General features: G+C 42.7%; 1 protein-coding gene across 5 annotated transcripts in view; it reads right to left on the reverse strand.

Moving 5' to 3' along the window:
• The window catches only part of B3GALNT2 (beta-1,3-N-acetylgalactosaminyltransferase 2), a 41671-nt gene that overhangs the window by 16026 nt on the left and 10292 nt on the right, over positions 1 to 15353 (reverse strand). For all 5 annotated transcript variants that reach the window (XM_075924796.1, XM_075924795.1, XM_075924793.1 and 2 more), the window contains exons 4-7: positions 13907 to 14100; positions 8623 to 8718; positions 1175 to 1285; positions 317 to 395 (exon numbers count right to left, since the gene is read on the reverse strand). In XM_075924796.1, coding sequence (XP_075780911.1) covers positions 317 to 395; positions 1175 to 1285; positions 8623 to 8718; positions 13907 to 14100 — 480 coding nt within the window. The remainder of the gene's footprint in view (positions 1 to 316; positions 396 to 1174; positions 1286 to 8622; positions 8719 to 13906; positions 14101 to 15353) is intronic.

Here is a 15353-nt window from a genome sequence, read left to right on the forward strand (position 1 = left end):
TGACAACAAGAATTGAGGACAGGATCAGGGAAATCCATTTGGATAGAAAGGGAAAAGATGATTATGTTAATAAAAAGACAGCAAGAGATAAAATTGGCTTCGCTAGGCGCTAAGGAGCGCCTCGAAAAAGATCTCAGCATGTCACCAAAATTGTATTTAGAAGATGACTTTTATGGAAGAGGAATAAACCGATTATAATAAAAGTAGATCTTAGTCAAATTAATATTAGACACAACTTGATCATTTCAGAGTTGTCGTTTAAATGTTCTATTGTATAAGGACAGAGAAGTGCTCCACTACATTTTTGCAGTCTTACCTTGAATAGTGTAAATAAAGCCTCCTGCTATTCCTTCCACACCTTCTGTGAATTCATGTGGCCATGAACCTTCCCCTGTCTGTTAGAGATTGATTAACAGCATTTCAAGAAGAGAAATGGGTCAGTAGTGAAAGCTGAGCTAACTCCTTCTCAATACAAAACTTTGATGTAACAAAAATAAAACTATGTACAGTCTGCTTTTTAGATATCTGCATATGCAAAAGAGTAAAGCTTTAATTATAATTGGAGAGTGAGATTGTCAAAAATGCCTAAGGGATTTAGGTGCTCTGTTGCCATTAAAACAGGCATCTTTAGAAACAGCATTAATGTCTGTGTTCTATTCTGTTCACAGATCCTGCTGGAAAGCTAGATTTTTAAATTAAGAAGAAAGACAAACTTTAAATGGCTAAAATATAATGACTCGGCATGCCGTTTGTCAATCAGCAGAAAGTGGTGACAAGGAAAGAGAATTAATTCCTGTAGGGCTGCAATAACTGGGGAAGAACGCACTGCTGGCAAAAATGGGCTCAAGAGCATAGCGTCTGATTAGCTGCAGTGAATCTGACCCAATATCTTTGAACGACACAAAAGGGGAGGGTAAACTTTATTCCCATGAAGAGTGGAAAACAGGACTTGAATTCAGTCAGTAGCACCATTTTCTTAGTTCACCAAAAGGCTGTAACCCAAGGTTGAAGTTGAAAATTAAACCAACACGGGAAGATAGAGGTCATCTGACTGGACAGTTACAGAGAAACTGAAGGGAGCACAGGGAAACGGGACAGAAAAAGATCTGAAGCTAAAGATTTACCACAAAATTACTTATGATTGGAACGTGAGTAGTGTGAAGAGATGACACACCGTAGAGACTCTGAGGACTCCTCCTCCATCATTAATCATCACTTTGTGCAGATTCCTAGAAACAAGGCCTTGAAGATCCTGGCTTTCCCACACAATAGTCCCTTCAAAACTCTGTTAAGAAAGCAAAGTACAATTCACTATTAGCAGGACTTTAAAATATAAAAATAAATACAAACACACGCGCATACACATCCCTACATAATGTGCAATATTGCAGAAACTGTAGATCACAATATTTGGCTTCCACTGTAATTTGACAGCCACTCTCATCCCCAGGCAGCCAAGAGTAGGAAAAAAAAAATCGAATAATGGACTTTACTACCGCAAATAATTAAGTCCAATATTACTTTCCGGCAATTTTCCATGGCTTGTCCACATTGTAACTACAGTTTTACTGACAATCATCCTAGAATTAAAATAGGGCCTTACATACACCCACACTCACAAAAACTTAGAAGATGGAATAAAAAATGGTAAGCTTTACAGAACTGATGGTTTTATCACACACTGTATATGTTTTTACTTAGATTTCACTGCAATAAAATCAGTAATGGCTAAAGGAATGCACCTATGAAACAACCAGACAGTTGTAAAGGTTAGACTTCCCTGGTCTGGCACCCTGGGAACCTGACTGGTCCTGAAGGAGTTTCCTATGCTAGACCAGGGGAGGTTGGCCCCTCTGCAAGGTTCCCCTGCTCCAGGGCCACTGGGCTCCCAGCTCTTCGGCCAGTCCTGGGGCTGCTGGAGCTCCGCAGACAGCTCTAGGGCCACCACAGGGCGCCAGGACTTTGCTGCCCCGAGCTGTGGTTCTCTGCTCCAGGGGCTCTCTGCTCCAGCAACATCCATGGTCCTCCTGGACCACAGATGATGTCAGACCAGAGAGTCCCCAGACCATAGAGGTTCAACCTGTAATTATAAATAACTTCTCTCTCTGCATCAGGAATGATATTAAAACTTTAAACTAGAAGTCTAGATTAAAAAGTTTTTTCCTTTTTATTTAAAAACTTTCAAATTGTATTTAACTGAGAAGATTTTTAAACATTTAACTATAAAAGCATATATTACAAACAGAATAGATTAAAATGATTAGAAAATCAATGCCAAGACTTGAGATTAGGGACCTCTGTTGATCCTGCAACCATCACTGGTATCACCAATACTAAAAGGAAACAGGGAATTTCCTTTCTTCCCTTGCTAAAGGCGTCATGAATTATATAGAAGAAGAATCAGAGAACCCTGGCCTCAGTCCTTGGAATATAAGTAAACTACTGCTCTTCTTTTCCTTTTTAAACTGTATAACACTTTAAAAAAAAACCTCTAAGAGCCTACATCACTAAGAGGCTACATGTATAATTTAATTTTTAAAAAGAAGTTCAGGCCACCTTTAAACTGATCTGCTAAATGCTGCGTATGAGAGATACTGCATGTCTAATATTACTATGTTCTGCTGAAAACCTATAAAAGGCTTAGGAAGAGACAGAGGGGATGCAGTATCAAAATAAAAGTTTAAGTAGTAATTTAAAGTCCTGTAATTTGTTTAAAGTAACCCTGCTTTCGTCGAGGGATTACACACTAAATATATTAACATTAGTTTCATGAATGTTAAACCGAAGCAAACGATTCTGTTTAAAGCAATTGGCATAACTTTAAATCAATTCCTCTGCTTCTAAAGCAAAAAATGTTGAGACGCTGTAATAACAGACGGTAGCTATTCGAGCCCAGAAACACCTCAGCTTGTTTTAAACTGGTTTACAAAGGCAGATTCCTCAATGTTCAGAACTGTTTGCTAAATTTCTGCTACCCAATGCCTCAGACCCCACCCACTCTTTGGTCTCCAGTCATCTCTTCTTTGACCTTTACCCAACTCCCTTGCTTGCATTCACCTCTTCTCCGGATTGTCTCCATTTACTAATGGATCCAAAATAGTCCAGGTTAATTTCTTATCACTTCCTCAAGCTCTTAAACATCCTCCACCAATAGATCTTTTATGCTCATAACATGCTTGATATTCAGTAACAGCCACACGCTTGAAATAATCTTGTCTCCTCTAATTGCTTCTCATTTATTTTACAGTTGAACAATGGACCAAATCAGTGCTCATGCTGGTCTGACCTTCGTGCTTAATACTACCACTTTGCTACGTCTAATTATTTGTCATTCTAATATGACAAATGGGCCATTACCAAGATTTTCGTGAATGCCAATGGCAGGATCCCCTATCATCCTAGGCTTTGAAACCTGGATAGCAGCACTTACCTAGCATCTGTATATACAAGGTTTTCTGATAATTGCCTTTTCCTCCCTAACAATTTTTGACCAACTGCTTGCCCTAACGGTGCATTTCCCTTCATCTTCCCTCACTCTTACAGGGATGAGCCACAAAACCAAAAACTAGCACTTTAGTTGAAAGATGTTTTAAGTTCTTTGCAAAAAGCAACGAGAAGTTCTGTAGCACCTTAGAGACATGCGGCTATGTCTAAACTGCACTTCTCTTGTACAAAAGCCTATGCAAATGAAGCACGGATCAGCATATTTCCACGCCTCGTTTGCATAATTAATTAGGGGCCGTTTTTGCACAAAAAACCCTAATTTTTTTTCAGGAAGAATGGCTCTTGTGCAAGAAGGACTTTTTGCAAAAAAAGGAGCCATCTACAATCCGATATTTCTTAACGTGGAGAAATAGGGAAAGGTATCATCTCATACCAATCTTATGGCACTTAAACACTTCACTACAAACAGATCGTCAATATATGTGCATTGATCTCTTTTGTGTGATCTTGAATGCTTCAGCATCTTAAATATCACAAAGAGTGTGTGACAAAGCATGAACCCCATCAATCCAAATGAGAAATGTCATGCCATCCTGGAGATATACAATGTCCATAACATAGTAAAAATATCAATAAAAAGCACTTGCAGTTTGTCTCTCTTTTCTAAACAACGCTCCAAAACATTTTTTCAACAAGAATGCAAAAAAGTACTGGTAGAACACGGTCAAAGTGGGAGGATGTAACTAGGTGGAGTCTTGCAGGGGTGTGTCATGTGTCCACAACTATTCAATATTTCATTAGTGCAATTAAGGACCGGGGAATGCGTTTATAAAATTTGCAGGTAATGCCAAGCTAGGACAGGTTACGAGCACTTTGGAGGACAAAATTAGACTGCAAAAATATCTTGACAAATTGAAGAACTGATGTGAATTCAACAAGATTAATTTAAATAAAGATGAGTACAAAGTACTTTACTTAGGAAAGGAAAAAAATCAAATGCACAACTACAAATGGGGTACAACTGAATAAGCAGCAGGACTGCTGAAAAGGACATGCAGATTATAATGCATCACAAATTGAATATGAGCTAACCATAGCATATCTCATTCTAGGGTGTATTAACAGGAATGTCAGATGTTAAGACACGGGAGGTGACTTTCCTGAGCTAACTGGCTTTGGTGAGGCCTCAGGCTGCAGAATGGTGTCCAATTCTGGACACTACACTCTAACAAAGATGTGGATAAACTGGAGAGAGCCCAGGCGAGAGTGAGGAAAGTTAGAAAAGATTTTTTAAAATCTGATTTACGAGGAAGGGATATAAAAAACTTGACATGTTTAGCCTCGAGCAAAGACCACTCAAAGGGTACGTGATAAATCTTCAAATATATCAAGGGCTTTTATAAAGACTATTGTGATCAATTGGCCTCCACACCCACTGAAGATAGGATAAGTAATAATGGGCTTAATCTACAGGAAGGGAGATTTAGATTCTTTCAGTGCTATACATCTATGAATTTATGTCATAGCTTGAATATGCATTAGTATTTAGAGAGAGGAAAAAATTAGAAGGGCCTGGGAGTTTACTATATTGGAAAAAAAAAACCCAAAGATTTACAGGAATAACATTCAGGTTGTGCAGAAATCCATCCCATCCCACTGTACTGTTGGACAAAATATATTCTAAAAATTAAAAACACACAGCATCTGCTGTGCATTACTTTAAAATAAATGTCTTACCCCTGAAGAAATTTAAGCAGCATTAAATTACATAAGCAAACCTCTTGCAGTATTTTGTGTATTTGACAAGCCAGACCACTGAAATGCTACTCTCTGGTAAGCTGTTTAAGGAGCTAAACAAGGGGTTCTCATACTTTTTTTTTTTTTTTTGCTGGGGCCCCCTTTGAAAATATTTCAGGCTGTGATGATCCCCCTCAACAAGTGATAACCACATACCCCACACTCTTACTTCTGTGCTGCTGTTGGTAGCAGTGCCATCTTCAGAGTTGGGTGCTTGGTCAGCAGCTGCCACTCTCATGTCTCCCCTACAATAATCTTACAACTCCCTTTTGGATCAGGATCTCCAGCTGGAGAAACGCTTAAATAAACTAACCAGGTTACTACAGGGGATTGAAGGTCAAATTGATTCCTGTAGTAACTCATGTGAAATCAGTGGAATGACATCATGGACTAAACTGGCCCTGAATACCTAACTTACTCAGTCAATTCATTTCTTCTCATTTTACTACCGTATTTTCCGGCGTATAGGGCGACTGGGCGTATAAGACGACCCCCTATCTTTTTAATTAAAAGATAGGGTTTCATCTTATACCCCAGCGCCCCTCCGCCTCCTTTGCTCCCGGTGTCCCTGGTCTGCTGGAGATGGTCCCCAGCAGACCAGAGGCACCGGGAGCAAAGCCGCCAGGAGCGCCTGGGCTGCCCCCCCCCCCCCCCCCGCCGGAGCCCCTCCGCGGCTTTGAAAGCCTCGGGGGAAGCCGGCGGCGGGGCATCCCAGGCGCGCATAGGCTGCCCCCCCCTCCGGAGCCCCTCCGGAGCCCCTCCGCGCCGCCGCGGAGGGGCTCCGGAGGGGGGGCAGCCCATGCGCGCCTGGGATGCCCCGCCGCCGGCTTCCCCCGAGGCTTTCAAAGCCGCGGAGGGGCTCCGGCGGGGGGGCAGCCCATGCGCGCCTGGGATGCCCCGCCGCCGGCTTCCCCCGAGGCTTTCAAAGCCGCGGAGGGGCTCCGGCGGGGGGGCAGCCCATGCGCGCCTAGGATGCCCCGCCGCCGGCTTGCCGCGCAGGGGCTCCGGCGGCGGGGCATCCGGCGTACAAGACGACCCCCGATTTTTGGGGGATGTTTTTTAACTTCAGAGGTCGTCTTGTACGCCGGAATATACGGTATATTTCTTCCATGACATAAGACATAGATTTCTGACACTGGTTTACTTAAGACAGTTATCAGAGCACTGGTTTAACATCATAAGAGAACAAGTTTTAATATAAGGAAGCAAACTTTTAAAATTATATCTGAACTATTTAGAAATTAGGAACTCACACTGAAACAGCTCCTCAGATGGGAGCTTCCACAATATTCCCACTTGAAGTCTATAGAAGTTTTACTTGAGTAAGGATTGTAGGATTAAGCCCTCACTGTAGTAATGTTAACTATTTTCTTTCCACACTTTTTTTTTACTATGTTTAACCACTTCCTTCCAATATAACCTGAAAAACACAGTTTGTTACCATATTCCTTCAGAACAACCCCATCTGAAGGTTTAGGCACCATTCCCAACTGGGATCTCAAAACATTGGACCCAGCCTTTAGAGTAGGGGTGGGGAACCTAAGGCCCTGGCTTGCCTGAATCCGGCCCCCAAGGCTCAGGGCCCTCTCCAGCATGGGGGACCATGCACTGGCACTTCAGTGCCCCCCTCTGGTTCATCATGGGGCTGGAGCACACAAGATTGACTAGCCTGGGCCCTCTTGACTCTGGTGTGTGAGGGGAACATGGGGAGTGTCTTTCTCCTTCTCAGTCAGGGGCCACATCAATAAGGACTTGGAGGGTTTTTTGCTTCCCACTTGTGTGCGCCCCCCCCCCCCGACTGATTCTTCTGTCAATCAGCGGCTCTCCACTCAAAAAAGTTCCCACTCCTGCTTTAGAGCTTAGCAAATGCGATGCACAACCACCACTCGTGTTAATAATTCCAACCCACCCCACACAGCAGTGTTTACCGAAGTTTTGACAGCAGAGCCCCCGCTTCAAGAAAATGAAACCAATCATATCACAGCAGCTCTGTTGTTAAAGGCGTATGTGTTTTAGTTTACACAACTTCTGTAAACCCTCTCACCTATGGCTAATATTTCATGCACATTCCCCCTCACTTTGAGAAACACTAATATAGTATAATTCATTGTGTGATGGTTCCGCTCCTCTCTTACATGCTTTGATGAGCAGTGAAATAATATTTCAAGTGTGACCACTGTTAGCTATCATCTAAATCCCAATTAGCACCCGTTGAAGTGATTAAGGAAGTTTACACTTCAGAGCTATTATTTCAGGCTCTCTGTAAACTCAGGCACGTGCTTCTGCATTGCTGATACCCATCTCATACTTTGAAAGGTCTCTTTACACCCATAACAGCTAATGACTTTCAGTTTTCATTTTGAAAACAGACTCAAGAGAACAACTGAGATCTGCTTGTGCCCTCTGGATAGTCTTTTGCAATCACCCTAAAGGAAGGGGAAATAACTTGCTGCATGGGAAACACTATCCCACAAAATCTTAGTATGCTACATTTATAGACCAAGATTTGGAGACAGTTTTTCTCAAGCTGCCAGAGCTAGCTCTACATCATTGAATCATTTTTAAGAGAACTTATGACAATGAACAGTAACCGAAAACCTCTTGAGCAATAGTTTAAAAAGACCTACTAGCATCTAGAATGAGCAGTGTGGTTAGTTCACCATATCATGCCACTAATAGATACAAATCTCTCTATATGTTAAAAAAAAAAAAAACCCTTTTCTTGCAGGACAACAGAATAACATCACATCACTCTGCATCCCGCCTGCCTCCACCATCCCTCCCTCCTTTCCCCAGGGCTCAGCTGCTTTGCAGGGCCTGAGGAGGTGCCGGAGCAGGCCCCCCTCCCCTGGTGCTCGGGGGAGGGGGGCTCCACATAGCCTTTTCCCTCCCCCCTCCTCTGTGCTCGGGGGCAAAGCTACATGCCATGCGGCCCCACAAGCCATGCAGCCTGGGAACCACGTGGCCTTTCCCCTCCCCGGTGTTCCACGTGGCCTCGGACCCTCCTGGGGAAGAGAACCTCAACCTGGACCAGATGGCCGGAGCAAGAGGGCCATGCCAGGCCAGCCTCAGCCCAATCTCCAGTAGCTGGAGTGAGAGAGCTGGAGCCAGCTTCGGCCAGGAGCAATCCCGCCCTTGGTGGCTGGGAGTGGGGGGAGGGGAAGGGAAGGAGGAGGGAGCTGGGGCTAGGGTTGGCCTGGCCTCAGGGATGGCCCAGTGGCCTGTGGAAGATAGGGCTGGCTGACTATACCCAGAGAGGGAGGTGGGCGAGTGTAGCAAGCAGGGGGCCCTAGTAAAGCCTGAAAATATAAACAGATGAAAAGTAAATGCCAGTTTTACAAATCAAATCAGCATGGGAAATGAACTAAATACTGCACGTACCTCTGGTAAAATGAATTGTTCTACAGGTTTATACCATAGTCTGTTAACTTGCACTCCACAGCTAGGTGGGCTAAAACGAGCACTGAAGAGAGCTTCCTGTGTTCAAAATAAAGAAAGGCAAATAAAAATAAGAAACTTACATTCTTAAATCACAAGGGCTGTAAACATGATGCTAACCTACATTTTCTTAAATGGATCACAACAGAAAGGACAAACCTCTTAAAGCAACCCACAGTATGTTCTCTTTCAAACAATGTTACCCATTTTTCATGTAGTAATAGCCCTTAAAACTAACTAGTATTTTGTTTTGCATTCCAGCCCCCCCCCTCCAAATATAGAGCTGAAAAGACGTACTGAACTGACAATCTTGCAGAAGGAAACAAAACATGACGTGGTAATGCAACTTTTCCCCTATACCATACTATCCCATTAAAATATCTCATTCCTGAGCTACATGGCTCATGTCTGAGAGGATCTCTCAGTCTCCAGGCTTCACCCCTGTGCTGAAATAACTCCATACACCGGGGTGGGGAACCTTTTTTGGGTTAGGAGCTGCTGACCCACAGAAAAATCAGTTGGGGACCACACACAAGAGAGAAGCACTTGAGTGAGAAGCAGAAAGACACTCTTCACGTTCTACTTGCAAAACAGAACCTACGGAGGCCCCGACTAGTCGATCTTGTGTGCTCCAGCCCTACAGCCATGGGGGGAAATCGAGTGCCAGTGTGGGCTCCCCAATGGTGCGTAGAGAGCCCTGAGCCTTGGGGGCCAGATACAGACAAGCCGAGGGCCACAACCGGTCCCCAGGACTTAGGTTTCCCACCTCTGACTTATGCCAATTCTTCTTATGAAAGTTGCTGATTGTCAGGAACTGACCTGAAAGTGGCAACTTACATCACATATACCAATAAACAGTTTTCAAATGATAGCTAGCAAGCGAGTGGGCTGTTGGGACTAAGGATGTTAAATATCAATTAATTTACTAGTCAAGTAGTCGATGGAATTTCAATCAACTACTCAACTAGTTGATAGGCACTTCCACATTCCTCCTTTGAAATGTACAGAAGTCCCCAGCAGGGGCTCTTGTGCATTACAAAGTGGAAGTGCTCTCAGGGAGCCTGGGTCAGCAGGGGATCCTGGGCTCCATGCTGTGCTGCTGCTCTGAAATGCCATTCGGAGCCCCGGGTCTGATCCTGGGCTCCGTGCGGCATTTCCGTTGACCCCGGGCTCCACGAAAACGCCGCTGCGGCAGCAGCGCACAACTGATCCCGGGTCAGCTGTGTGGCGCTGCCCTTTGAAATACCACCTCGGCGTTTCAAAACAGTGCCTCATGGAGCCCGGGGTCAGCTCTGTGATGCGCTGCTTTGAAACGCCGCCATGGCATTTCAAAGTAGCAGCACCGCATGGAGCCTGAGTACAGGCTCCATGAGGCGCTGACGCTTTGAAGTACTCCCCTCTTTCTCCTTCCTTTGCTGCCTCTATTTGATAGAGGCAGTGTGGGGAGGGGAGAGGAAATCGACTAGTCCTTAACATCCTTAGTTCGGTCTATTTCCTTCACTTCCTCTACACACCAAACATTAAGTCCCAAAATGTCCAAGTATCAAATTGAGGCATCTGGCTAGCTTCTTTCTTTCCTCCTTTCTCCCCCTACCCCTTTCCTCTTTTTCACATCCCTAACCCACAGAAACTAGCATATCCTTTGAATTTTTTGCTACAACAGCTTTATGCAAGAATTTTATAGATTCCCCCCCCCCCCTTTTTTGCATTACATGTAAAACTAAGTCTCTGAGGGGTAGCCAAATTAGTCTGTATCTGTTAGTCTCTAAGGTACCACAGGACTCCTAGTTGTTTTTATAGAAAACTAAGTTGCAGCAAAAAGACTACAGTATATTCTCTTCGCTCAGAGATCTGCTTCATCTCTATCACTACAGAGTTAGCTTTCCACTGCCAAATAAACTGGAGTCCCACAGAGCTCACATCACTGATTTTATGGTGAATCAAGTTCAGGACTGGTGAAAGCTATCCATCATATGATTAGGTTGCCAGAAGAAGTTGCTCTCCTAACAGCACCTTTCCATATTCACTTTGATAGGGAAGGACTGTTAACTCACTTCTCACACTTTCACCAAAATGGCATATTACACAGTGTCCTAGAAAGTCTATTTAATGTTGAATAGTTTGTCATTATAAGCATGATACTGATGTGCATCTACCTCTCATTTAGCTAAACAAAATCAATTCAGATGAAATGTATACTGGGGCCCTTTGCGAGAGTAGAATTTTTATGGGGAAAATCTGCAGGTGGTTGTTGAACATGGTGATAGAACTGACAAATTTTAAAAAAATCTGTGATTTTCTATGTGGGATGTATTGTTCTGACTTCTCCCCCTGCCCATAACTTGGGAATGGCATGCCCAAGAAATTTTGCTTGCTGTGCTGATTGCACAAAGTGTTATAAATAAGGCTGAGATTTTGTCATAGATATTTTTAGTACTAGTTACGGACAGGACAAGGGCAATAACGAATATCCATGAGGAGTTGCTGGGCAGCTGCGGGCGTTAGCTGGGAGCATCTGTGTACCTTTCCCCTGGGCCTGGGAGCTGCAAAGTTGCCCCCACCTATAGTGACTGAGAGCCCCAAGAGCCCATGGCTGTGAGATTCCTTGCAGATTCCAGCCATTGTGGGCAGCAGCAGGGCTCTGCAGCTCCGAGATGCCTGCAGACTGAAATCATGCAGGTCTTTGGAAATCAGATTCTGTGACTTACACAACCTGCATGACAAAATCGTGGCCTCAGTTATAGGATGCATTTGATCTGAACCTATGAGAAATCCACAAAGTTTATAAAACCGACATGCCATCAGACCTGGAGTTTAGGAAGTCTTTATACTTTTGGATTATACCAGCATCATTAGAATCCACTGTGAAGAAAAAGGTAATCTTTAAGAGAAGACAGGCCAATAGCCTGTGCAGTGATAAGATGGCAGATATGGAAGGGGGAAAAAAGGAGGCCAAAAGAAGTATTGCAACAACTACATATTTGGCCTGCGATGAGCTATGTAACTAGCTACGAAAATATGAAGGAGAAAAGACCAGCTGGAAACTCATTAAGGCAAGAGAAGAAAATGGTGAAAGATGTGAACAAGTTTGCTTATATTAGAAATGAGAATGGTATTTGCATACAAATTGATGAACCAATCAACAACGTCTGGAGTGATTTTTTTGGGGGGGAGATGAATAAAGAGAACTTGAGAGAAACTTACAACATTTAAGCTGAACCAGTGGGGACAGACAGTTACAATAGGAAGAGGTTATAAAGGCATTCAGAAAATTAGAAAGGAAAAAGCACTTGGGCTTGATAAAGTACCAATGGATGTGCTTAAGTCTTTAGGCAGAGAAGGCGTCATGTATTTTACAAGTCTGTTCAATGGTATTCGTAAGAAAATGTCAGATGAATGATGTAAATGCTTTGCAATGCTCATTTTTAAACAGAAAGGAGACATTAGAGTGTATGCTCATTATCATCCAATTAAAGTGATGTACATGCTCTGAAAGTACAGGAGATTACCACGTAAAAGTAACTGCCTTGAACAGTTGAAATTTGGAAGGGCGAGTATGGATTTATACCAAGAAGGATCATCAATGATGCCATATTTTTGCAGTATGAGTCTTCCTGGAGAAGTCTAGAGACAAGAGATAGCCTTGGGTATAGTCTTTGTGGACTTGGAGTTCACTCACGTGCCAAAAGAATTAGTTTGGTGGAGTGTGAGATGTGCCAGAGGATGTGTCCATTTTCTTCAGGATATGTATGATAGAGCGACTACTGCAGTCAAAGCAAATTGAACTACATACTAGAGAATTTTCAGTCAACGTGGCCCGTAAATGGGGTCAGCACTGAGCCTTTTTTTTGTTTGTTTGTGGCTCCAAGGGTGCAACATGTAATAACATACAAAGGGGAGCTGCCTCAGAATATGCTGTTCATGGATGACCGACACATGCAGAAGATTGTGATACCCTGAAAACAAAGGGTAGTAACATAGGAGCAGGCAGGACATAGAACACTGGTAAGGACTAAGGAATTGACCACTGAGGGAGTAGGACCAACCATAAAGGGTATTACGGGCAGAGGTCTTAGAAGAGTGAAAGAATTTAAATACCTAGAATCAATGAATGTTGCTGACAGTGGTACCCTCCTGAGCGATGCCCAGCATTGTACTAAAGCTGCTTGGTGCACATGGCAGGAGCTGACCCCGATTCTGTGTGATAAAAAGATACCAATAAAGTTAAAATGGCAGACTGTATAAAACTGTAATCTGACCTCTCCTACTCCACCAGAGACCTGACCAGCCACAAGAAATCAATTTGCTAGGGAAATGAAGATGATGAGATGGTCAAATGGTTGGCGATTCCATGGTAGGAAACAAAATAAAGTTGAGAGTCCAATGTTTGTTCCCATCTGAAGACAAGGTGAAAGAGGCCAGGCTAGCCTGGTGTCAGTTATATTGGTAAGATGTCCCTTGAAATGACCATGGATGGAAGACAACAAAAGAGGAGGCCAAAGACTTAGTACAAGGACCAGCTATCAGAGGACCTTAGAGAGACCAATTTACATGACAGACAGGGTTTTGGAAGAAGGCTATAAAAGATGTCGTCCCAGAATAGGGAAGTGGAAATAAGGAAAATGACAATGACTACACGTGACCTAAAGTCTGGAGTCCATAACAGAGCTGGAAAACTATATGGAGTAATTATACTCATTATGTGTTAAACTATAACCATGCATGACAATACTTAGCTGTCTAGATAGAGAGTGGATGAGACTACAAAACAAGAATTACTAGCTTTACTGTATTTTCTTGCTTTCAAACATTCAAAAGGTGGTGATTTTTGTTTGCATATACACAAGTCTTAAGTCACTGATAAACTTTCCTAACCTTAATTTCAACTAAAGCAGTTTTATCTTGGAATTAAAAAGAACATTTCATCGAGAAGCATTTCTGTTAAAACACATTACTAATCTGAAAAATAGTTACATTTATACAGAAAAAATATTTTAACATTTAATGTTTGTAAATCCCCCTTTTTAACATTCTCTAGTGAAAAATAAGATTTATAGTTATTCAGCTGACAGTTTTTAAAGATTGCAGCGGGAAAGAAAATTCTCTCTTATTAATGTAGGTAGGTGAAATCATTAATTTACTAGGTCATTAACACATACATCTGCGTGTCTCCAATTCACAATAGAAAGAAAAAATGTGCATTGGTAAGATAGCTGTAATATTGTACCTCCTGTTCTGCCTGGTACAGTTTTACAGTGATATTCCTCTGGAATCCCACATCATCAGCATCATAGAATACACCAAGACTGGTAATGACGATAGGGTAAAGAACTCGAAAATTCACACTGACAATGCGGTCTTCAGAAAGCACTGAAGGTGTATCCTCAGGGAGATTGAATGCTTCAATCTCTTGATTCAAAACTGTATTAAAAAAAAGAATGAGGATTATAGCAGTCATGTGAGCAGATTTATCATTCTGGAATTGGGTACAGTAATTCCTCATTTAACACTATAGATAAGTTTCAGAAAATGATCGTGTTAAGTGAAAACATGTTATGGGGGGGGGTGTCAATTTTCCCACTGAAAATAATGGAAAAGGTGGGGGTTGCGTTTCAAGCGGTGGTGTCTGTTGGGATCAGGACATAAGGTTGGGGGAGAAAGGGGACTGTGTTACATCAGGTAGGGGAGGTGTTTGGCTCTGGGGAAGGGAAGGGAAGGAAAGGGGTGGGGATTGAGTTGGGAGTATGCCCCTATGATGGGTCTGTGGCGAGCCCTCCACCACTTTGCAGGGAGGCAGGGGAAGCCCTGCACAGCCGCCAGCAATGGGCCGGCTGGAGAAATCGTGTTATTCCGGGGATGGTCATGTAATTCAAAAAATGTTCCCTAAAAAAAAAAATCATGCTATAGTGAAAACGTGTTAAGCGGGCACGTGTTAAATGAGGAATTATTGTATAGATGGGAATGTCTGATGAATAATTAGCATAGCTGATCAAGTGCACAAAGGTAATCAAATTACAGAAAAAAGATGACTGCACATCACTGTAAGGAGAAGCTTAGAATTGTTTAGTAGCCTGTTGGTTACCAGTCTATGTAAGTCAGTGCCTGAGCATGCAAAGGGAACTGAATGGAAGCACACACTCATATATAACACCTTATTCTACTAATGAGGACAGCTGTTTTATTCAGTCTCCTTCAGAAATGTGATTTATCTTTGGGAGGCTGAATGGCAAGGACTGTTGCTTAATTGGAACCAAATTAGCAGACTTTGCATTTAAGGTGACTCATTCCTAAGTGCCAAGTATTTTTCTACCAGGAGTTGAGATCACAGTATTGAAATTTTAACATAATAGTTGCAAATATTCAAAAGAGGAAAAATGGAAGGCAGGAAATATAATTTTACTTATGTATTTATTCATGGTGATGTTTCAAGTATTTTCTGACACATATTAAACAATTGCCTTTTCTCCTACGGACAAATTCTAGAAACATTATCAGATATAGTACTCATTTCTACTGAAGTGAACTCACATGGTCTTGTGGCCAAGATGCAGGACCTGGATGATCTGGGTTCAGTATTCAGCTCTAACACAACACACACTTGTGCAACCTTGAACAAGTCACTTAATACTCTCGGACTCAGTTCCATGTCTGTAAGACAGGAACAATAGTCCCTA

Source organism: Pelodiscus sinensis, chromosome 3 (genome assembly GCF_049634645.1).
Source record: "Pelodiscus sinensis isolate JC-2024 chromosome 3, ASM4963464v1, whole genome shotgun sequence".
NCBI classification, from domain to species: domain Eukaryota; kingdom Metazoa; phylum Chordata; order Testudines; family Trionychidae; genus Pelodiscus; species Pelodiscus sinensis.